Raw genomic sequence first — 23,680 nt, forward strand, 5'->3', positions numbered from 1 at the left:
GGGTGGGGCACACTGGTGGCTGTGTCTGGCAGTCTCAGGTGTCTCCTCGGGGTCGCTGCTCCCTGCTCAGCTCCTGGCCCCCCCTCCCCCCGCCGCGGTGCCCGGTTGTGGACCGAGCTCTTCAGACGTGCGTCTTCAGCCTCCCTGGAGCTGTGGGTCGGGATGGCGTCGGGCAGCAGGAAAGCGGACGGCGCCCAGCCCGGAGCCCCTCACGCCTGACTGAGCCCGGGCCTGGAGAGTTCGTCCACGGAGCCAGAGCTCTCTCGGGCCTCCCGGGCCTTGGGAAGGGGCCCGAGACGAGGGCGAGCTGGCCGCGGAGTACAGGCCGAGCTGAGAGGGCCAGGACCCGCCCTGACAGGAAGGTGCCGGCCACGCAGCGTACCTGGCTTGGCCGCCAGCCTGGGCACCCGAGCACAGGGCTTTCCGCCGGGCCCGCCCACTGCCCCGCCCCTCACGCCCGACGGGCTCGCTCCCGCGCCGGGTTGCCAAGGCGGCGCGCGCGTTCGCTGAGGCCCAGGCGCGTGGGCGCCCCTCCGCGGGGGCTCCTCCGCGGGGGCCAGTGCGCAGGCGCGGTGGGCCGCTGTACATGCGGATCCCGGCGGCGGAGGCGGCGGCGGCGGCGGCGGCGGTAAGGGCCGGGCCGGGCCGGGCGGCGCGGACCTGTGGGACGGGGCCAGGCGGGCGCGGGCTCCTCTGTGACCTGAGCGGCCCCGCGGCCGACACCCGTGTCCCGCGTGGAGGCTGCGGGGACCCGGTCCGGCCGGCGACCCTGCCTCAGGATGAGAGCGGAAGCGGCTACGGCGCGTAGGCGCCCAGGCCGGGGAGGAGGAGGCGGGGAACGCGGGTCCTGCCCGGGAGCGGACTGAGGCCGAGGCCGTCACTGTGTCGCTGAGTCACGCGCTTCCCAGTGCGCGACACGGCCGCACCCGGGCCTTGCTGGATTTTGAGACAGGGCTAAGTTCCCAGGCTGGCCTCGAACTCTGCATCCTCCTGCCTCAGCCTCCCAGAGCGCTGGTTCCAGGCGTGCACCGTGCATCGCCGCGCCCACTCCAGACTCCTGTTCCGTTTAAATTGCAATGTGACACGTTGAGAACAGAACCGCGGGTTGTCACTTGTTGGGTTATCACACTGAAAAGGCATCTCTTAGCCACCACTCAAGGCAAGAAACAGCCTCCCTGGAGCCCGCGTGGTGGTGAACACCTGAAATCCCAGCAGTAGGGAGGGCGAGGCAGGAGGATCACTGAGTTAGAGGCCAGCCTGGACTACACAGGGAGACCCTGTCTCAAAAAAAAAAAAAGCATGCAGGAGGCTGAGTTTGAGCCCCATCACTGCCTAAAAGTAGAAATCAGGGAAGAGGTGATCTGTGGGAACTAAGACGGGATGGTGATGAAAAGGGATCCCCTGGGAGGTCCTTTCTGAGAGGCGTGGTATATCATCCAGGCTGTCCTCAACTCACAGCAATTCTCCTGCCTTGGCCTCCCCAGTGCTGGGATTACAGGTGTGCACCACCATGCCTGATCTTGCTACTTATTTTTAAACCCCTTCTAAGGAAAGAAAGGAAAAAGAACACATAAGGAAGTGAACAGTTGGCTTTTACTCTTTGTGTTTTCCTAAAATTTGGGCTCTGGGTGACTTTTGCAAAGCCTTATTTGCTGCGCTGTCTCCTTGCCTCCGTTGTTTTTTTTCTTCTCGGAAATACTTGTGAGGACAAACCTTTACTGTCTTTGGGCATACTGGGTCACATTTTATAGGGAGAGCTACTTTTTTTGCGTGCTGGGGATTAAAGCCAGGGCCTTCACACTTAGCAACATCCTCGGGCCTTTTTTCTTTTTAGACAAGGTTTCACTGAGTTGCACCAGCAGGGCTCAAACTTGAGACCCTCCTGCCTCAGCCTTCTAGAGTGCTGAAATTACAGGTGTTCGCCATGGCCTCCGGCTGAAGTACAGTTCCTAATTAGACGCACCCGCATTCTCCACCTTTTCCTGGGCTCCCTGGATTTGCTGTTGAGGTTTCTGCTCCGCTAAACCCTGGTATCCCTTCCTCCAGGTTCTTCTTCACAGCAAAAGCATCACGTAGAATCTCTCCAACTCCTAATTCTGGAGACAAGATACACTTCTCTGATCAAGAAAATAAGGACAGCTGCGTGGTAGAGACTTCTGCAGCGCAACCGAAGAGCTATGGAGAAATGGCACTGGCTGGCGCTGGTGGTCCTGATGGCACTAACGGTTCGGTGGGCTGTCTCTCTCCATTCCTACTCAGGTACTGAGTTTCACTGCTTCAAAAGCAGGTAAAATGCTGGGGTTGGTGCACACCTGTAATCCAGGACCAGGAGACTGCGGCCGAAGGATTGCTGCGAGCGTGAGGCCAGCCTGCCTGGAACACAGAGAGGCTCCATCTCAAACAAACAAACAAGTGTCTGGCAAGCGTGAGGCCCTGGGTTCGATTCCCAGTACCACACACACACACACACAAGCCCCCAAAAGTAGGTAAATATTCCTTTGAATTGGTGTTTTCTGTTTCTTTTGTTTTTTGGGTAACAGTTTTCTGACTGAGAAAGGAATTTCAGGCTTTATTTTTGTGGTCAAGAAAATACATTAGAAAAAGAAAAAAATATGTTTAAACAGTTAATTAAAGAAAGTGTACTTTGTGGTAGGAGAAAACAAATGTACTCTAACTGGAATCTGGCAGGCTGAGGTTGTGTCTTAGACACTGAAGAGCAGTAAGCTCACAGCTGGAGGTGGAAGTGTAGTTGCAGGCATGCTTGCGCGTGTGTGTGTAGGGTGGAGGGCGTTATCTGTAGGTTGAGAGGAAGTGACCGCTGCAGGACATGCCCGGGCCAGAGCCTGGGCTCTCGGGGCGGCCTGGGGCTGGACGGGGTGGCTTTGATCCCACCTGGCCTGGTGCGAGAGTCAGGACAGCGAGAGTGTCTGCAGCCAGATGTATTAGAGCTGGTGTGTAACTCAGTCTTCACAGATCTGAACTATCGACTACATTTTGGTTGTTGCTTTTAAACAATCTATGGGGAGTAGACAGATTCTGATTTTAGTGTTGTTTATAATTTCTTACAGAGATCCGTAATTCCTCTATGCTTGATCTGAATTGTTACCAATATCTCTAGATGTCAGAAGAATGCTTGAACTGACGAAGGCCATTTTATTTATTTATTTATTTTTTGGGTACCAGGGATTGAACTGAGGTCCTTGCCCTTATGCAGCAGGTGGTGAAACCACTGAGCTAAATCCCCTGCCCGAGGCCATTCTATTTTAATAATTAGTTGTATTGGGTGAATAGGAGGAGAAAGTCAGAGAATCAGTTTTTGTGAGATATCAAATCATTGTTAAATTATGACATTTTTTTTTTTTTTTTTTTTGGTACCGGGGATTGAACTTGAGTCCTTGCACTTGTGAGGCAGGCAGAGGAATCCCTGAGCTAAATCCCCAGCCGATTATGCCTTAATTTCTTTCAGCTGTTGCTGTTTGTGAGGATTTATTTATAAGTTCTCACCAGGCACATAGAAAAGCGAGATTTTATTATGGAAAATTTTAGCCAAGTTTTCTTCTTGTAAATGTTTACAATTTCAGTGCAAAAGCAATGTGGAATGTGTGTTGTTAGGAAAGAAAGCACTTGTCCCCGAGGTGGATGGAGGTGGATGGAGACTGAGCTTGGGCCCTGTTACACACAGCGTGTGAATGAGCTTGGGATTAATGGCGAGCTGGAGGAGTCCTCTTTGCTCTTCTGAGAGCAGCTCCCCCAGGCACCGTTGGGCTGCCTTTCTGGTTGCTTTAAGGGCACTTTTGCAGTTTTAAAAACTTACGTACTAATTTCATAGCCAGTGTCAGCTGAATTTATTGAAGTAGGTCAGACTCTGGATAAAAACTTGTTTCCCAGCCCTAAGAGAGTCATTACCCATTCTTCTATTTGTTAGGGATTGGTAATAAGTTCTTCCGTGTTGACCACACGCCCAGCGCAATTTCAGAAATCTGGATAGTTGGATTTTTTGAGGTGTAGGAAATTACTTCAGATCCTCTCTGACTTTTACTATCCCAGTGGTCCAAAACCAAAACCAAACACACAAAAAATAAAAATCAGCGCCTTCCTTCCCCTGAAAAAGCCACATTCAGTGGTTTATTTATGGAATAGAAACATACACACCCACCCACATGTACACATACACAGACATACAGACATGCGCAGTCATGTAGATACACATGGAAAATACAGTTAACTCACTGGGGAATTCTTTCTCTTTAAAAAAATATTGCAGGTTATTTTCCTTGTGTCGGAGTTAATGTTTTTGATTTTTTCATTTTAAAAAAAATTTTATTTTTTTCCATTTTTAATTTTATTGGTACGGTTTAGATTTACATAATGATCACATGCGTCATAGGGAATTTGTATCTTTACATGATATGTCTTTTTTTTTTGTACTGGGGATCGAACTCGTGATCTTGCACTTATGAGGCAGGCGTGGAACCCCTGAGCTAAATCCCTGGCCATACATGATATGTCTTGATTCCTTTTTAACCCCATTCCCCTCACCTCCCTTCATCCCCTCTTTGCTTTCCTTATTTACTAAAGACCCATTTCCATGTTTTTCTTCTTTTCTCATTTTTTTCTTTCTTCCTTCATTTCCCCCTCCCCCATCTCTAGTTCCCCTTCCTATTGAATGACTTTTTTCTTGCTTTACATTGTCTGTTATACATGTTGGTCCCTATTTACATTTTCACTTTCTTGTGTCAGAGAGACAATGGGATATTTACACGTGTGTCCAATTTATTTCACTTAAAGAGTCACTTCAAGATGCATCCATTTAGCTATGAATGTCTCAAGTTTATCCTTCTTTATGGCTGAGTAGTACTTCATTATATAGAAAAACCACATCTTTATCCGCTCATCGCTTGATGGACATTTGGGTTGTTTCCAAGATTTAGCTATTACAAACTGTGTCGCTATAAACATGGGTGCTGTTTCTGTTTTTATTTGGAGACAGTCTCACTATGCAGCCCAGGCTGGACTTGAACTCTAGGCTACCGTCCTGCCTCAGCCGAGGCCGGAATTCCAGGCACGTGCCACCACAGCGAGCTAGTTAAGCGGCTATTTAACATCCTGCATGCCCGGCAGGGTGCTTCCTTTGAACTCTAGACTAACTCCATCTTAGGAGCTGCAGTTCTCTTTGGGGCAGCGGTTAGGAAGTAGGACAGTTGTGGTACTGCAAGGACAAGTGTTAGAAGTTAGTAAGTAGTTAGCGTCAGTTCTGGAGGATTTGGGCTGGAAGCAGGCCCTCCACGCCCGGCCGCCCCCACCCCGGACTCCAGGCGGTGCTTAGGGCAGGGTGAGCCAGCAGCACCTGCAGGGTGTTTGGGCCGAGAACCAGCCCGAGTGAGCGCAGTCTCGTTACAAATTCCGGCGCGCACGGTGAGTGCAAAGTCGGGCGCACAGCCTCTGGTGTGGAGCCGGGAGGCTCTAAGTGGCTTGCTGCCGCCCGAGGGCGCTCGACTCCCGCCTGGGAAGCCGCTCCGGCTGGGGAGGGCTGTGTGGCCTGAGGAGCTGCTGTGGCCCCGCCTTAGAGCAGAGCCCCGCCCCGTGAGCCCCGAGCTGGGCACCCGGGCGATTCAGTGCAGCCGGGAGCGCGTTTCCCTGCATGTGGCTTCCACTCGGTTTGCTGATTTAACAACCTGGACCGCCGAGCCTCTCCGGGCTCTCGGGGGTCCGCAGTCCCGGCTGGTGGAGAGCGGGCGGTCCCTGCTCCCGTCAGGGTACATGCGCTGGGAAGAGCGCTGGTGACAGCGCCTCGGGTGGGGGTCAGCCGCACAGACACGGAACCGCCCGGCGCTCGCGGCGCTGTGGCAGTGGCCAGGGCTGGGCAGGGAGGCTCATTGTCCTTTCCTACAGTCCCGAATTTAAAGCCGAGCCGCAAACTGAGTTTCCATTAACTCCTCTGAAAGCGAAGCCAGTCTTGTCTGGGTGCTGTTCTTGACGGCATTTGGTCTGTAAAAGCCCCCGAGGAAATGCCCCAGGGGTCGCCCTGTTTCCTGGCCCTCCTGGGACAGACAGCTTGGCTGACAGCTGTTCCCAGGACGGGAGCATATCCCGCCTGCCTCACGGTGGCTTCTCCTTCCCGAGCTCCCTGCTTCTGAGGTGTGGGAGCTGGCGGGGGGAGATCGCAGCTCCTGGCCCCTCGTGGGCGGCTGCCTGTGATCAGGCCCCTCGGGAGGCTCAGCCTGACCCGGGCGCCCTAACCTCCTGCCTGTGTGCTCTCTTCTCGCCGCAGGTGCCGGGAAACCGCCGCTGTTCGGGGATTACGAAGCTCAGAGACACTGGCAGGAAGTCACTGTGAACTTGCCAGTGAGACAATGGTACGGCAGATGTGACTGGATTTTGTTGTTTATCACGGCCAGTTACTGTCTCGTTCTCTGAAGGGCCCTGCCTTTTAACGCTGAGCGTCCTCACCCGGACGCCTCCCCTCTGTTACCCTGGGTACTGTGTGCTCCAGCGTGCAGTAGCTGGGCTGCAAGTGCCCTTGTGGAGCTGGGAAGGGCACGGGAAGACGCCCGTGCTGTCAGGCCAGTGGAGCACTGCCCTGCACTGGGCACCTGGGGCAGCACCGACCTGGCCTCCCCAGCTTCCGCTGTGCGGCACGGAGGCTCGGGGGGCAGCATCTGTGGGACCTTCTGTTTCCAGAGCTCAGAGAGCACCATGGAACTTGGGGTGCAGTTGACACAGGGTCCTGCTGCTTAGACCAGCCTGGTGCCCTACTGAAGATCCTCCTACCTCAGCCTCCTGAGTGCTAGGATCACAGGTGTGCGCCACCAAGCCTGGTTCTGAATTTTTAATCTACTGCAAAAAACACATTAATCCAGAAGCTCTGAAGAGGATCATAGTTTTCCCTCACTCCTGTCAGAGCTTCGTCCTCAGCGTGTGTGGTTTCATGCTTGTGCTTTCTTACCATCAGTGCCTCTTTCTCATCTCCAGGGAATCACAAGGTTAAGTAAATGAAACTGGCATTTGCTTTCTAATGCAGAAAGCCAGATCAGGCTTTGTGTGTGAATGTGACCTTGGACCCCAGCGCAGCAGTCTGTGCCCAGCCACTTAGGGCCAACTGTGGCCCACGTCACGCAGTCTCGCGTCCCTTAGGTCTGACCTCGTGCTTGCCCGGGATGTGTGGCTGAGCCTGGGGCGGCGGGCCCTGGGCAGTGGCCCTGGCTGCTGTGGCTCCCAGACGCACGCTGTCAGGAGGCCGGCTGTGTCCTTGTCCCCGTTGCCCCTGGCTGGCTGCATGCCTTCCGCTTGCTATGCCCATCGCTTCTGCACACACCCACATCTCAAGGACCGATAAGAAGAGCCAGCTTCCTGGGTGTGAATGATGAATTACTTAACAGGATTGTGTTGAATGCTGACTTAATTTTTTTATGGTACTGGGGCCCGAATCTGGAGTGTGCCAGGTGACTATCCCCAGCCCTTTTGTCTTTTTTATCTTGAGGTAGGTCTCACTAAGTTGCCCAGGCTGGGCTTGAACTTGGATCCTCCTGCACCAGCCCCCTGAATGGCCAAGGGTACAGCCGTGCTCTGCCTGCTCCGTGGTCACTTTGTTAAACCCCAAGCAAGGCCTGGTGACACTGGGGAGTCAGGGCCCATGTGACAGGCTCATGAGTGACGGTGGCGGGGTATATAACAGAGTCATCCTCTGTGTCACAGTAGTTGCATGTTGTCCCTTTGCAGTTGAGCTAACTGGAGGAGCCTAGCAGTTTAGGAACATCAGGCCTAATTTTCTTCTTTCATTCACAGAAACTTGCACGGAGGAGGCTGTCATTACATGTTGGTTGAAACAGTCTTACTCAGAACCTACCTGTCCAAGCCAGTGTGGTGGTGCATGTCTGTAATCCCAGCACCCTGGGAGGCCGAGGCAGGAGGATCACAGTTCAAGCCCAGCCGGGGCAACTTGGCAACCTAGTGAGACCCTGTCTCAAAATAAGAAATAAAGAGCTGTGGACATAGCTTTGTGTGAAGGCCCTGGTTTCAGTCCCCAGAACAACACAGCAACCAAAACCAAAAACATAGAAACTGATTCATGAGCTATTTCTTTCTGTAAACCAAATCTTCATGTGTTCTTTGAAGTTGATTTCTTTGTTACATTATGGTTTTTTAAAAAAAGTCGCTTCTCTACTTTTGTAGATTATCAGATGCACACTGTCTTTTTTGTCGCATGCTTCTTGCTGTGTTAGCTGTGGGTGACGGCGGGCCTGTTTCTGGGGGAGTCCTGGCTTGTGTCTGCTGTCACGGCCTAGTTATTAGCCATTGCTGAAAGTACTACGCTTAACTTTAGTTAATTTAAATGCTGTGAGGTGCCACGTTATTCTGTGCCCCGAATACTGGTGAACGGCGTGCTCTCTCCCTTTGCAGGTATTTCAACAGCAGCGATAACGATCTGCAGTACTGGGGGCTGGACTACCCGCCGCTCACGGCGTACCACAGCCTGCTGTGCGCCTACGTGTGAGTCTGGCTTCTCTTGGTAACTGAGAGTTCACGCCTGGGCAGATGCAAAAGAGTGTTCCTCGCTGTACTGCGGTGTGGAGACTCGTGTAGCTACTGTCGCTTTGTTTATCACAAGTGGGTTTTTTGGGTACCGGGGATTTAACTCAGGACCTTGCACTTGCTGGGTAGGCGTGGCGCCACTGAGCTAAATCCCCAGCCCTATCTTAGTGGGTTTTAAGAACAGTAACTATCAGTTTGAGCTTTTATATAACTTCTCTGGAGGACATGAAATTTTGTTTTATTTTTTCATAGAAGAGTGGTTTTTATATTTTCTTTATTAATACCTACCTATACTACATTAAAATAAAAAATTTAAGCTTTAAGAAAAGAAATGCAAAACCATTGCTTCGTTTTGGTGCGGAAATGTTACCAATTGTACACAGACACGGAGAACGAGTCTGATAGGGGTTATCGAGCTTTTTCCTGGGATGACCCAGAGCAGGTGAAAGTAGAGGTCCGAATGGTGCTCACTCTGGTATCAGGTTAGACCCTGGAACTGCTGTGGTGTTTCACTTCTGACTTGAGATTGGACTGCATCGGAGTTCCTCTTCCAGCTGAAGAATATGTTATGGAAGATGAGGTTCTATTTTCATGCAAATCCCTGTATTCCAGTATTTCGTCTCAGGCTGGAGACTTTTGTCAGCAAAAATTTGAGGGACTTCTTCACAGTAGTATCTCTTGAACTCATTTTCCTTGTTTTATCATTTTAGTTTTTCTCTCTTTTTTTTTGGTGTGTGTTGAGGGGTGTCCACAGCGGCTTGGACCCGAGGCTCGTCACCCTGGAGTTAGACACCCAGGACGCTTTATTTTGAGGGCCTGTCCTCTGCGGTGCCTCCTGCTGAAGCGTGGTGGCTAAGCGAGCATTTGTGCTTTGGTTGTCAGGGCAGAGCGCATCAACCCCGCCTGGGTCGCCCTGCACACGTCTCGGGGCCACGAGAGTCAGGCGCACAAGCTCTTCATGCGCGCAACAGGTAAGAGCGTGGGAGGAAGGCTCAGGTTTGAGTTTTTGAACATTTTCGACAAGCAGATAAAAAGTACTATTCTTGTTCAGTCTTTTTTCCCTCTCTGCCTTCTTTAACTTTTTGTTGTGCTGGGGATTGAACACAGGATCTCGTGCATGCCAGGCAAGTGCTCGGCCACTGAGCTACACCCTGCCTTTTAAAATTTTTTGTTTTAACCCAGGATCTTGCTAAGTTGCCCAAACCTCAATCCTGTGATCCTCCTGCATCGGCCTCCCAAGTAGCTGGGGTTACAGCCAGGTGCCACGGTGCCCGGTTTCATTATTATTCTTAATGAGTTTGAAATTGTGTAAGTACATCAGGTGTGGTGGTGCACATCTGTGATCCCAGCGCTCTGGGAAGCTGAGGCACGAGGGCCATACGTTCCAGCCCAGCCCGGGCAACTTAGCAGCTTAGTGAGACCCTGTCTCAAATAAAAAAGGGGTGGGGATGCAGCTCATGCAGAGGCCCAAGTTCAATCCCCAGTATCACCAAAGAGGGAAAAATGTATAAGTGCACACACACATATGTAGGAACGAACATGTGTTACAAGGCCAAATATGTGCTTAAAAAGAGGAGAAAATAATTCTGGGTCCTTGTGCTTATGCTCTCCCTTCATTCCTTGCACACGCAAAGGAGAAACATTGTTTTTACCCTTGTTGGAAGCTGAGGCTCGCAGCTCATGTGAGGGCAGCCCCTGTGAGCCGAGGCTCCCCGAGCAGTCCCTGCCGCTGTCCTCTCAGTAGCCGCGGTTGTGCCTTGCGTGCTTGCTGCAGCGACGGACTCCACCAGCAGCGTCACTGGGTGAGGAGCAGGAGCCCGCGAGCCCAGAGTTTTAAACATGCTCTCCGTGACTGAGGTATCAGCACCAGCTGGTGGGCTTGCCGGCGTCCCCACGAGAGAGACGTCTCTGGCCCGTCTTGTCTCCCACCTGTGGTTCTGCAGCTCTGACAGTTCCCTCGCTTTCAGGGAGATCTCAGGCGTCTAGAGACAGAGCCCAGATCTTTCCTGCTTTTTAGACATGGTCTCACCGAGTCACCAAGTTGCCCTGGCTGAGCTCGGTCCTCCTGCCTCAGCCCTGAGGTTACAAGCGTGCACCACTGTGCCTGGCTGTGTTCTCTTTTTTTTCCTTTTTGGTACCGGGGATCGAACTCGGGTCCCTGTGGTTGCAAGACAGGCGGTGGAACCACTGAGCTAAATCCCCAGCCCTGTCTTCTCATTTTTAAGCCCAAGTCAGGACAGAGAGAGACGCTGCATACGAGCAGGGGTCTGTGATGCATGTGCAGTGTGTTAGAGGGGCTTGAGGAGAGAGCCCTGTCAGTGAGTGCCTGAGGTGAGGCATGCTGACAGCAGAGGGGCCCCGTGGAGCCCCAGTCAGGTTGGAGGAAGACAGGAGCTCCGGCTGCTGTGGATCCTGATGTGGGCATGCTCAAAGGTATTTGCTTGTCTTTTCAGTTTTAGTTGCTGATGTGGTGGTTTACATTCCTGCAGTGGTTGTGTACTGCTGCTGTTTAAAAGAAGTCTCAACTAAGAAGAAGGTGAGCTTTAAAGCAGTCAGACATTTCCTCCCCATAACTGTCCATCTGTTTGTTTGCAGTACTGGCTGTTGAACCTGGGGTCTTCATGCTGAGCTGCATCCCCAGCCCTTTTTCAAAACTTCGAGACAGAGTCTTGCTGAGTTGTCCAGGCTGGGCCCGAACTTGCAGTCCCCCTGCCTCAGCCTCCCAGAGAGCTGGGATGACAGGCCTGTGCCACCTCACCCAGCTTGTAGTGTTTCTTTTAAATCCGTGTAGTACTGATGTACCTTAAGGAAGTCAGGATTAGGGAATAGACAGAATAATGAGGAGCATTATATCTTCTGTCAGTTTTCATTTAGAAAACATCAACTTATTCTACACTAATTATTTTATTTATTTATTTTACTTTATTTATTTGTTTTGTTTTTGGTACCGGGGATTGAACTCAGGACCTTGTGCTTACAAGGCAGGCAGCGGAACCACTGAGTTAAATCCCCGGCCTACACTAATTATTTTAGAAATTACATACTGGTGAATTGCACACCATGCTGCATTTATTATTTAACTGGTAAATCTGAATTTTGGGCTGGTTTTTGAGGATCACTGAGCTGAAAAGCATTTTGAAAAGTTGCTTTTATCCTCTCTTAATCGCAGTTATCAAATATTCCTGGACCACTGTAGATAGGTTCATTTCTCTGATTTGTTTATCTGAAAGTACTTCTGAGAAATGCTCTTCAGTGATTTTCCCTTTGGCTGAAGTGCCCTGTGCTACCTCCATGCAGACTTGATTGTCTACAGTGTGCTAAACATGGGCCACGTGGACAAAAGGCCTCGCATCCCTGGGAGGCAGGGTCTTTGCCACTGTGTTCACCTGACCACATCCTCCTGGGTGGTGGCGGCTTCTCTTCACAGTGTCTTTTTTTACAGGTTGCCAATGCGCTCTGCATCCTGCTGTACCCAGGCCTTATTCTTATCGACCATGGTCATTTTCAGTATCCTTTACTGGCTGCGTAGCCTGAATTCCAGGCCAGTGTGTGTCGTCAGTGGTCACATCGCGCTTGCGAGGTGCTTGCTCGGTTGAGCTGTTGTGTTCCCCATGTTGGGAAAGAGCCTGCTCTCCAGGCTTGTGATGAGGAGAGCACAGTTTCCTAACAGCGGAGTTCCTTTGTCCCCCTCTGCTTGGCTTGGGAACAGGCAACTAGTGAGCTCTTTGGGAGTTGGAAAAGAATGCCGAGTGTGGTCACACGGTCCTGATCGTACAGAGGTGTGGCATGTCTTCTGTTATTTGTGTTTGACACTGAAGAAAAGGACAACAGTCTTAGAGTGTTTAAGACATGAAACAGCGTTTCTCTAACAGGAGTAGCTTGAAGCTTTAGGAAACTAAAACTAAATAAGTCTGTGTGGCTTTTCTGCATTTTATGATACAATAAGGAACATTGAGATAAATAAGTTTTAGAGGGTAAGTTAATAAAAATCTACATGTTTATCCAGCTTGTCTTCTGAGGTAGTAAAGGTTACAATCTCTGTCCATCTCTCTTAAAAGAAAAAAAAAATACACAGCAACATGACTGGTTAATTAACAGCTCTTCCTTTTGGTGCCAATCTCTTTTGGTTATAATAAAATTTAAAAGTACTCTATGTATCTTTAAAAAGAATTTGCAAAAGATTCTCAAATCTGTGATGGTTTTTACCACATATATTTACCTTGTTCATTTTTCCTAAGTTAGGGGACTTTTTGGGGGGGCGGATATTATTTGTAGGATCATGTCTATCTAATACATTGAAATCAAGAACAACGTCGGGCCAGGGATTTAGCTCAGTGGTGCCACCGCCTGCCTCACAAGTGCAAGGTCCCAAGTTCGATCCCCAGTGCCCCCCAAAAAAGAACAGTGTTACTTGCCAGGTTTTTAAAACCATAGCTACTTTGAGATAAGACATCCATACAGAAAACTATGAGAACATTAATGTGTGGATCAGTGAATTGGCAAACTCTGTGCCAAGAAACAGAACACTGCCAGAATCTGAAAAACTACTGTTGTGCACCTCTTTCCTCCTTTCTCACATTCTAACCTCGGCTCGGTTGCTTTCCCATCGCTGAGACACAGTACCCAACACCCACAGCCTAAAGGAGAGGTGCTTGGCTCACAGTTGTGGTGGGTTCAGTGCATGGTCCAGGGCCCCAAGGCAGGAAGGCCTGGTGGAGAGCAGGGTGGGAGGAGCCGAGGAGGGAGATGTATTCTTCCAGGCCACACCCCCAGCGATCCACCTCTAGTGACCAGGCCCCACCTCTGAAGTCAGCTATAAGACCCCATGATCGGGACTGAGGATTTAGCTCAGTGGTTCCGCGGCCTGCCTCGCAAGTGTAAGGTCTCGAGTTCTATCCGTGGTACCAAAAAACCCCACAAAAACCACCCCATGATCAATCATCTTCCAGAAGCCCCACCTCTGAACACATGGGGTGCTGGTGGAAATTTAGGCCTAAGCCACAGCAAACTGCCAGTACTCCTATAGGTCCCCACCTATACAAAAATGACAGCACAACAGGTATTTTTCTGTGTTGGGCGTTGTGGGCTTTCCATTTTGTGAGAGTTATGTAGTTGAGTATAGCTGTAGTTTGTTCTCTTTCATTCCTTACAGAATTTCATTGCACAGATAGACATAATTCTGTTAGCGGCATCTGGGTTATGTCCAGTGTTTGGACAGTTTTTTTTGGTGGTACTAGGGATTAGACCCAAGGTATAGGTATGCCAGTCTGCCACTGAGCTATGTCCTCATTATTTTAGTTTTGAGAAGGGGCTTCCTGAGTTTTACTGGCTGGCCTCAAACTTGGGATCCTGCTGCCTCAGCCTCCTGAGGAGGTGGGATTGAATATTCTTTTTTTTTTTTTTGGTACTGGGGATTGAACTCAGGACCTTGTGCTTGCGAGACAGGCACAGTGCCACTGAGCTAAATCCCCTGGCTGAGACTGAATATTCTTACAAATACCTCTTCATGCACGTGTATTTGTGATGGTTGGAGCTGTTGATTGTAGTATGTACCAGGCCTAGTTTTGGGTCACTTCCTGTCATTAGGGATGGTGTGTCAGTCAGCATTATCACAGGCAGTGGTGTGAGAGGCCCCAGGCTTCCCGTCCACACGGCTTCTATCCTTTCCTTTGGCCTTCTTTCTTTCTTGCTGCTTGCTTTGTAGCGGGACTGACTGCTACTCACACTACTGCTGCTGCTGTTATTGTTGTTGACCTTTTTGGGCCCTTACCTACTCCGGCGGTTTCTTTGCTCAAGTGAATGTGTTCTTCACGGTTGTTTTGGACGTTGGATCCACTTAGCGTGGTCTCATGTTTTGGCAGTTCTGTAAGATTCTCCTATGTCTTTGCTAATTTTCCCATTTTTTTCTTGAGCTTATTGGATGAATGTTAGCTCTTTAACCTCCACCTCAATGTCTCTTTGTCTTTTATGATTTAGAAGTTACCATCTTTACCTTTAACATGTCTATTAAATTTCATTTCCTTAAGCATGTTTTCAAGCTCTAATTAGTTGTTCCTTCCTCCTGTTTTTCTTTTGATCCTTTATTTTCTTGATTCACATTGTAAAGGAACTGTGGTGTCTGCAGTGAGTCTTTTCACCTTACTGTTGGAGCACTGTTGCATTTCTCCAGGTTTTGGTCTCTGTTATCGTAAACCGAGAAGTAGTCTGACAGAGACAAAGCTCTGTTTTAACCAGAGCTGGTTTAGCCCTCAGGATATCGGGTGCTGTTTCACTGCAGACGTGCTCTGTTGGAGGGGTCCGTGGATTCGGTTGTACTTGCCTAGGAGTGCTTTCACTGTGTGTGTATTACTCTGAAGTGTACTTTTCTGCATTACTGAGATGGCTTCCTTAACACCGACACATATATAACTCCGTGAGTCTCGGCTTTGCCCTGTGGGGTGTCCTTGGAGTGTCTTGTGACTGGGACCTGCTAGGGTCACTGGCCTTTTGTTTAGCTCTAAATTACAAACAGATGGAGCTTTACCACTCCTTGCCATTCTTTTGCTTTTTACTTGGCAAGTGTTTTCAAAAAGGCCTCAAAGGAAAGGGGTGAGTGACCTTTCAACAATTCAAAATTTACCTCAAAGCATGTATTTGGCAAACTTGTTTTTCCCTTTGCCTTTGGTGGTTTCTTAGAAATGTGTTGGCCATGAGTGAATGGGAAGAAAGCGAGGAAGTCACGTTCTGCGCCTTAAATCCTCCTGACCAGAGCAGTCTGCCGTGCCGACCTGCTGCTGCCTGGCAGGAAGGCGGACTGCTGCTCAGGGCGCTGCCCTGGGGTCCCCATCACGTCCGCAGTAGGAGGCCTTGCCCTGTAGTGCTTCTCTCCCCGCCCCGTCGCCCTAACCCTGCAGAAAAGGCCGTTAAGTGAGATGGAGGTGGGGCGGCGAAGGCCGTCTTGTCTTCCCGCAGAGGGAGAGCGAAAGCCCAGCTCCTTTGGGCTGACCCCGCCTCGGCTGTGGGCTGTGTGCTCGCTGTCCCCGTCCCGAGCCTCCTCCGGTGGTTGTGCGGGGCGCCAGCCTCCTGACTCACGGTGCACTCCCTTCCCTTCCAGGCTGGGCCTGCTGGTGAAGCTCGCGGGCACCGTGGCTGCTTCCTTCACCCTCTGCTGGCTGCCGTTCCTCTCCGGGAGGGAGCAGACTCTGCAGGTCCTGAGACGCCTCTTCCCGGTGGACCGGGGGTTATTCGAGGCATGTGGAGCCGTCCTTGTCACTGTCGTGGGCCTTCCCTCAGCTGGCCGTCCTCGCGGAGGGAGACAGGGACCGGCCACTGCGCCCCAGCGCCTGCCGCTCCCAGCCCCACGCCGAGTCTGTCTGCCAGGGAACGGCTGGCAGCACTGTCGTTTTTTGGTGTAGATTCTCGCTTCAGTCTTAGGAAAGTGGAAGTACTTTTTTTTTTTTTGGTACCGAGGCTCGAACTTGGGTGTGCTTGCAAGGCAGGCAGCGGAACCACTGAGCTAAATCCCCGGCCCCAGTCTTAGGAATGTATTTGTTAAACTGATCCTCGTGTTTGCTATAGAGCGATCTCATCACGCTGTTCCAGATATATAACCCTCAGCCACAGTGGTGTTTAATGAGAACCCTTCATTTCACTTAATGCTAGTTTAATCACTCGTTAAACTTTTATTACATGGATAATTTGATCATTTAGATTTAGTAATTAAATTAAAGAAACCATTTTTCTGAAACAAAAAGGCCTTTTAATAAAGTTAGAGACAACATATTTGTAGACCGTTTGCCTTTGAATAACATTTCTTTTCAAAGAGAATTTAAAGGGCCCATCTCTTTCTGACTTGCATGTATACATGTCTGTAGCGTGTCTCAGTGACCAGCATGAGACCTGCCAGGGCAGTGTCTTCCCGTGTCGGTCACCTGGCCCCTGCAGCAGCTCCACGAGCAGTGAGAAAGCCAGGCCAAGCCCGTCAGGGGCGCGGCAGAGCTGTCACCTGAGCCCTCTTGACCCCTCCGTTCCGTCGAGCACACGCAGACCTGGCTGTCACCCGCCTGGACCTGGCGGGGAAGGGCAGGCCAGCTGCCAGCTCTGATGCCTTAGTGCCAGCCCCACAGCCGAGAGGCAGCAGCTGTGTCGACAACGGCTGTACGAGCAGGAGCGTTGTAGTTGCTAATTTAATTTTGAAAACGATCCTAGCACAACTGCTAAGGTTTTTAAACGTCTTGATTTATGAGCAATTAGGTCTTGTCATTGCTGGTACCCAGTAGGTGACCCTAAATAAACAACTTCAGATATGTAATGAGAAAGGTCCAATGTAATGTGCCGTACGAAGCAGGGCATAGAAGGGTTCTTAGAAAAATTTCCAAAGGAATAAATTCAGTATTTAGGGATAGTGTACTGCTCTTTGAAAAATGCTCGTATGTCCTGGGACTGTCTGGGTTATGGCTGGGTGATGAACTCAGCACAGAAAAAGAAAAATGCTCAAGGAGTGTGGGGGCGCGCTTATTGCTTAAACAGCTTCATCTGCTTTGTCATGCACGTTTCACACGTCCTGAAAGCTTACTGAGAGGTCATGGCTGCATGCTTCATGGGCTGTCCTTTCTTGCAATTACACCAAAATGTAAAACCAACCAATCTCTTTTGTATTTTTTTCAACAAATCTCTTTTAAGGATAAAGTAGCCAATGTCTGGTGCAGCATCAACACCTTTGTGAAGATTAAGGACCTGCTGCCGCGTGACACCCAGATACTAATGAGGTGAGCGGGCAGGCGGCTGCTCTCAGTGTGGGGCCCTGTGCTACGGTTTTCTCTTTCCGAGTCTGCTCAGCTCGCTTTCCTGCTGCCCTGGGGTCGTGACTGGCAGTGTTGTCCAGCAAAGCGGGACAAGGTGGAGACGACTGTGTACGGTGTGTGTGCGCACACGTGTGTGAGCGTTACGCGGGATGGGCTGTGGCTGGGTGCTGGGCGGCCTCTGAGAGGTGGGGGCGAAGGTGACCCTGAGGGGCCATGCTGCAGGCCAGGGCGGGCAGAAGGTGACAGCCCAGGGCGTCCGTGGGCCCGGAGCTCTGTGCCTGGCTTACTATCCTCCTTTTGAGTGTTTGATCATGGACCTCCCTCCTTTTTGCAGCTTTTCTATGCTTGGCGTGAAATATAGAATACATAGTATTCGGTGTAGTATGCTTTACTTTTTCAGAATCACGTATAAAAGTTTGTGTATTTCATTGTATATATTAAATGTTATTTGGGCTTAAATTTAAAGTAAGTAAAATTTTAATTTGAAACAAACTGATAATGTGATCTTTACATTTTAAAAAATGTTTTAGCTGGATTTATACGTCTACAAAGCAAACGACATACTCTATTTCTGTTCCTTTTCTAGCTTTTGCCTCACGTTTTTGAGCTCGCTTCCCGCCTGTGTAAAATTAACACTCCGTCCCTCGCCCAGAGGGTTCAGACTTACTCTGGTAAGTTTCTCATCGCTTTCCATGGCTCACTCTTGCTGCAGCGGATCTCTAATCGCCCACATTTCCTTGCCCAGGACAGGGTTCTCGGGCTGGGAAGCGGCCCCACCTTATAGAGTGCTCCTGCCGGGGCTGCACGGCCCAGGCTGTGTGCGGCCCTACACCCGCGGTGGGTGTGCAGGTGCGGGGCTGGGGACATCTGGTTGCAGCCCCAGCGTGGCCTGGGCAGGCGGCTGCCGTCAGTCGGGAGCTGGCGAGGGCTGTTCATGCAGCGCAGGCTTTCTGAGCAGGCTTCTGGGTCCCACCCCGCCCCGCTTGTTTTCTGTGGTACAAAGGTTTTGTCCCTGTGCCTTGGTCTGTAAAGTGACGTTTAAAGTAGCTACTGAAGCATCGCGATGGCTTAGCTGATGAGCGCAGCACGCAGGGACTGGAAGAGGAGCACTGCGGAAGGAAGGAAAGGAAGGAAACTGCCGTGCCCGCCAGCGGAGTGGCCAGGGTGCGCCTTGGGCCACCACGCTGTCCAATGACCGTGTCCCTGAGCACACTGGGCCAGCTGCTCTTGGCTTGGCGAGGCAGAGCAGACTCTGGAAGCAGTGCGGACTGCAGGTGCACGTCAGAGGTGCCTGGGGCCCGGTGACCGCTTTAGGGCTGGAAGCCAGAAAAACGTTCTTGTTCTCCATTTCCTAATAGAAGACACTGTGTTAAAACAGTTTTGTTAGTGTCTGCTACTGGTTTGAATTCTGATTGTGTACTTCTCAGAGCTTTAGTTTATTGTTTTTGTTTTGAGTCAGGGTCTCACTATGTAGTTCAGGCTGGTCTTGAACTGTGTAGCGCAGGCTGGCCTCGAATTCAGCAATCCTCCTGCCTCAGCCTCCCGAGTGCTGGAATTACAAGTGTGTGGCACACCTGGCTCATGAGAGCTTTAAAAGCATTTGTCATTATGATGATCTCAGTGAATTTCCTTTCACTCCAGTTGGTGAATTCTCAGTATAAATGTGTGAGGGAGGTGATGCAGTCTGAGCACTGCTGTGTCTTTACAGCGAGAGGACTTGACTTGCTTTATTCAGGTACACGTTGCTGAGTGCCCTCTTGGTGCCAGCGCCTCGACAGCCCCACGTGCGGGAGTGACAGGCAGCGCTTCGGCTGCCCACTGGGGCCTCCTGTATAGTGCAGGGGAGGGAAGGTACCCTGAATCTGCCAGCAAGAACATGCGTGGAGTAGGAGGCACGGTGAAGAAACAGTGCGGGGTAGCCAGCTGGTGGGATGGGGTCAGGAACAGGACACCGTTATGCTCTGTTTATTGGGCTGGTCTTTATGAATGGGGCCCTGAACTCCTGGGCTCATGTGATCCTCCTGCCTCGGCCTCCTGAGTAGCTTGGACTACAGGCCTGACCACTGTGTCCAGTGAGGACACCTCTGTAGATTCTGAGAAGCTTCCTTGTGACGGAACATGTGAGCCCAGCAGGGAGTGACCACGTAGGAGCCAGTCACAGGGACACGGGCCCGGACTGGGTCCAGTCAGTGTGTCCTCGAGGCAGGGACTGGACCAGCCGAGAGCACAGAACTGCGAACGGGGGCTGGGCGGGCAGGACCAGGTCCACACGGTGGGTGCGCACGGCAGGCGTGCGCCACCATGGCGGGTGGAGCTGTGGGGACCCGCGGTGGGGACATGCAGGGCCCTCGGTTCTCAGCGTGGCTCACAGAGCTCACATCGCCTGCTGAACGCAGACTTCTGGAAAAGGATGGACGCGCCCAATAGCAGATGGGTTTATAAAACATGCAATAGAATTCACTGAAGTGAACATTTAAAGCGCACTGCAGTAGGTTTGTTCTGCTAGTTTTAGGTTTTGATGTTTGTCCTTCATGCTTTTTACTTTAAACTGTCAGATGCCAAGGGAGGATGAAGATAGGCATTCGCTAAGTTTATTAATGACAGAATTTTGAAGTCATGTGTGGTGGTGCGCACCTGTATTCCCCCATACTGGGAGGCTGAGACTGGACAGTCTCAATTCCGAGCCCATCCTGGGCAACTTGGCGGCTTCACAAGACCCTCCTCAATATTAAAAAATAAAAAGGGCTGGGAATGTAGCTCAGTGCAGAGGCCCTGGGTTCCACCTCCAGTACTGTAAAAATCAAATCGATTTTAAAATCTGACTAAAGTACTGTACATACCGTGTTTATATTTTACTTCTAATGAAGCTAAAGTAAATTAATTTATTTTAAAATTATTATTAATTTATTTTTAAAGTAAAATTTCCTTTAGATTCATCATGAAATTGATCTCATTTCCCCTTTTCCTTTTCAAGGTCAGCTGTGCGCTGTCATTCTTCTTATTTTCCTTCCAAGTACACGAAAAGTCCATTCTCTTAGTAGCGCTGTAAGTATAAACGTTGGGGGTGTGCCTTCATTGTCCTGTGTTCATAAATAAATTTATAATTTATGTAAAATTAATCTAACCCTAAATACAGCCACACCTTTCTTGCGTGCAATTATGACTTTACTTTATACAGTATATTTTAAACAGAAGACGGTAAGTCATGGACGACCTCTTCCTTCCTGGTTTCTCTGTGCTGAGAAGCAGGTGTGGCCTCCTTGGTGCCATTCTTTTCCTCCTCGGCTGCTGTGCAGAGGCGCTCCGGTGACCGAGACAGGCCAGGGCGCCTTGCTCGGTGAGGGTGAACTGGCCCTGAGCCGTGCACGGAGGGCCCTTGGCCGCTGCAGCCTGGGGTCTGCAGTCCGCAGTCTAGGGCTCCAGTCTCACATGCCAGGTGGAAAAGTCATTTTCAAACTCTTGCAGAGCATTTCTTTTTTTTCTTGGTACCGGGGATCAAACTCAGGTCCTTGCGCTGGCGCAGCAGGCGGCAAAACCACTGAGCTAAATCCCCGGCCCTGCGTTTCTTTTTCTTTTTTTTTTTTTAGAAAAGCACCAAGATAATAATAACAGTGGCAAAAATTATTGAACAGCTGTTGTCATTAGAAAGTTTTTGTTAAAAGTAAATACTAGCTGAGCGTGGTGGCGCACGCCTGTAATGCCATCACTGGGGAGGCTGAGGCAGGAGGATTGCCATGAGTTCAAGGCCAGCCTGAACCTCACAGCGAGACTCTGTCTCATACAAACAACAAAAATGTAAATACCAGACAGTGCTTACAGATGAGTGCTCTCAGCTGCTCGATGCCCAGTGCTACTGCCATCGACGTGGCAGAAAACACGGCAGATTCGTCACTGGCCCGGCCCCTCTGTCAGCGGCAGGTGGGACAAGGATACTGGGGCTCAGCACGCCTTCTCCTTGGGCCCTGCTGGGCTGAGGCAGTCCCGTCCGAGCTGTGACCCTCGCCCGTTGCTGTGCCTCCTCTGCTCCTCTCCGCTGTGAGTGAGGGCTCCTGCTGCCCTGGCTTGGGGCGTGGTGCGCTGTGATGGTCTCGGCCCTAACTTTAGTTTTCAGCTTAGCCCAGTAGTGCGAAAGTGGAGGATCATAAAACAGCAGTGTGAACACAACTCTCTTGGGCATGCACTTTCTGTTTCCCAGCCCCCCGATCCTTTTCTTGAGGCCGTTTGTATGGCAGGAGGAAAGTTCCATTAATGGCAGTTTTCCAGTTTCTGTGAAGAGCCGACACCTTCTCTATGTCTTGACTTAGTTTGTACAATTCCAAAAAAATGAATCAGAGCCAGGCATGGTGGCCAGCCACTTGGGAGGCTGAGGCAGGAGGCTCTGAAGTTTGAGACCAGCCTGGGCAGCTTAGTAAAAAGGGCGTGGTAAAGCGCTTGTCTGGCATGTGTGAGGTGCTGGGCCAACCCCCGGTATTGAAAAGGAAATATGAGCATCCCCAGTGGAGTCCTTCGTGGCTTGTGCCTCTAAGCTGGCCTTGCAAATGAGACGATAAGATGTGGTCGCGGGTTTCCCTAGTTACGTGCTGTAGCGTAATGCGAACCATTCCTTCTCCTCGTAGACCCGTCTGCCTAGTTCTCAATGAGGTCCCCTTTATGTCCACTTGGTTTTCCCTCGTGTCCACGTTCAGGTGAGTGGTGCCCAGTGCGGCCCGAGCGCTCGCGCGGTGCCCGGCGGCCTCACGCCCTGCCCTGCCCTGCCCTGCCCTGCCCTGTCCTGTCCTGCCCTGTCGTGTCCTGTCTGTCGTCCCCACAGCCTGCTGCCCCTGCTGCGCAAGGACGGGCTGCTGCTGCCGGCGCTGCTCACGGCTGCGGCCTTCTGCACGGCGTGCGCGGCCTTCCTCCCGCTGCGCGAGGCGGCTTCCGAGGAGGGGCTGCGGCTGCGGGCCTTCGCCGGCTCCCTGAGGCGGCGTCTGCGGCTGCCGGGCGCCGCGCTCCTTCCCCGGGCTACCTGGTGGCTGGTGAGTGGCGGGTGAGGGGCGGGCCGTGGTGAGCGAGGACGGACGGGACGAGGCTGCCGGCGCGCTCAGGGCCGGGGGGCGTCCGCTCCGTGGGTCACGGCAGCCGGCCTAGCACCAGCAGCGTCCCTGGGCCCCCGCGCCTGAGCCTGCTGCCGGGCAGTGTGGACCGCAGGCCCCCGCTGCACATCCCCTGGCGGGGCGCACCGAACCGTTCCTCACCTTCCCTCCTCTGCCTCGTGGCATCTCTCCCCTTAGTTCCTCGCCTCGGTGGCCGCTATGGTCCTTCTGACGCTCGCCACTGCCACCCTGCATCCTCCTCAGCGGCTGCCCGACTTATTTTCTGTGTTGGTGTGCTTCGTCTCCTGCTTGAACTTCCTGTTCTTCCTGGTCTACTTTAACATCATAATCATGTGGGACTCCAAAAGTGGAAGAAACCGGAAGAAAGTCAACTAGCTCTTCCAAAACAGATGCGAACTTTTGTTATGTGCAAGTGACTTTAGCGTTCTGGATCCAGTTCCCGGAAAGGAAGTGAAGCGTCATCACTGCCTACAGAATAAGTGTGTGGAGCCAGAGCACAGGGTAGTTTTATTAATGTTAACAGCTATCCAAGTGGAAAAATAAAAGGGGAATGCCCTTAATCCCAGTATTTACTTAGGGAATAGACTGTTAAAACATTGCAAATATACTGAACCTACTGGAAGTATTAAGCCCCTCTTTAAAGAAAATCACTGAGCCTGGGATCTAGCTCAGTGGTTCCGTTGCCTGCCTCGAAAGCGCAAGGTCCCAAGTTTGATCCCCGGTACAAAAAAAGAAAACATTCAGGAAATCACTAATGTTGGTGTTCACATTCATTTTCTTTGCAGTTCAGCCTGACAGTAACATGTGTTTCATTGTTTAGAAGTTATAGCTCAGGGAAGTAATCTGTGAAAATCATTATAAACTGCTTGAATTTGAATATGCCTTATTATGTATGCAGATTTACAGGCTAAACTGGTTTTTACTTCCAAGGATTCAGATTTACTTAAATCTATTTAAAACATGAGATTTCCTGAATTTCCCGTCTTAAATCTAAGTGAGGTCTTTTTAATCACCCGCGCTTTGGTTCTGAGCCTGCAGCAGCTTTGAGTCTGCCCCAGGCGGGGCTCCTTGCGGCCGGCCTCTGCCTCAGCCGCGCGGCCCTCGCTTGTCCCTCCAGGAGGCGGATGTCCATCTGGACGCTGAGGCATCACCACGTTGTGTCTCTCATCGGAGGATGTGCTCATCTCCACGGTGGAAATAAAACCATTGCTCACCGGCCTGTGTGAATCTGTGCCCTGGAAGGCAGCCGCGGGAGCGCTGAGCGCTGCAGGA

At 51.1% G+C, this 23,680-nt stretch overlaps 1 protein-coding gene across 9 annotated transcripts; it reads left to right on the plus strand.

Moving 5' to 3' along the window:
• The first annotated feature begins 494 nt into the window (after window positions 1-494).
• Alg6 (ALG6 alpha-1,3-glucosyltransferase) lies at window positions 495-23,623 on the plus strand. 9 transcript variants are annotated; one of them, XM_021255612.2, is made up of 16 exons: window positions 495-628; window positions 2,047-2,259; window positions 6,272-6,356; window positions 8,401-8,490; window positions 9,415-9,503; window positions 10,986-11,068; window positions 11,975-12,039; window positions 14,935-15,120; window positions 15,626-15,761; window positions 17,194-17,279; window positions 17,902-17,986; window positions 20,290-20,360; window positions 21,228-21,350; window positions 21,932-22,000; window positions 22,126-22,330; window positions 22,586-23,623. In XM_021255612.2, the coding sequence occupies exons 2-16, from the start codon at window positions 2,178-2,180 to the stop codon at window positions 22,781-22,783; spliced, it is 1,653 nt and encodes a 550-aa protein (XP_021111271.1). In that variant the 5' UTR covers window positions 495-628; window positions 2,047-2,177; the 3' UTR covers window positions 22,784-23,623. The 9 variants fall into 9 exon arrangements, 8 of the variants coding, with proteins under 8 accessions (XP_021111271.1, XP_012926460.1, XP_087068961.1 ...); XM_087212835.1 differs by having other exon boundaries at window positions 513-622; XM_013071006.3 differs by lacking the exon at window positions 21,228-21,350.
• The last annotated feature ends 57 nt before the right edge of the window (window positions 23,624-23,680 follow it).

Source organism: Heterocephalus glaber, unplaced genomic scaffold, assembly GCF_053883595.1.
Source record: "Heterocephalus glaber isolate CG9 unplaced genomic scaffold, H.glaber_assembly_v1.0 deba00001442, whole genome shotgun sequence".
Lineage (NCBI taxonomy): Eukaryota > Metazoa > Chordata > Mammalia > Rodentia > Bathyergidae > Heterocephalus > Heterocephalus glaber.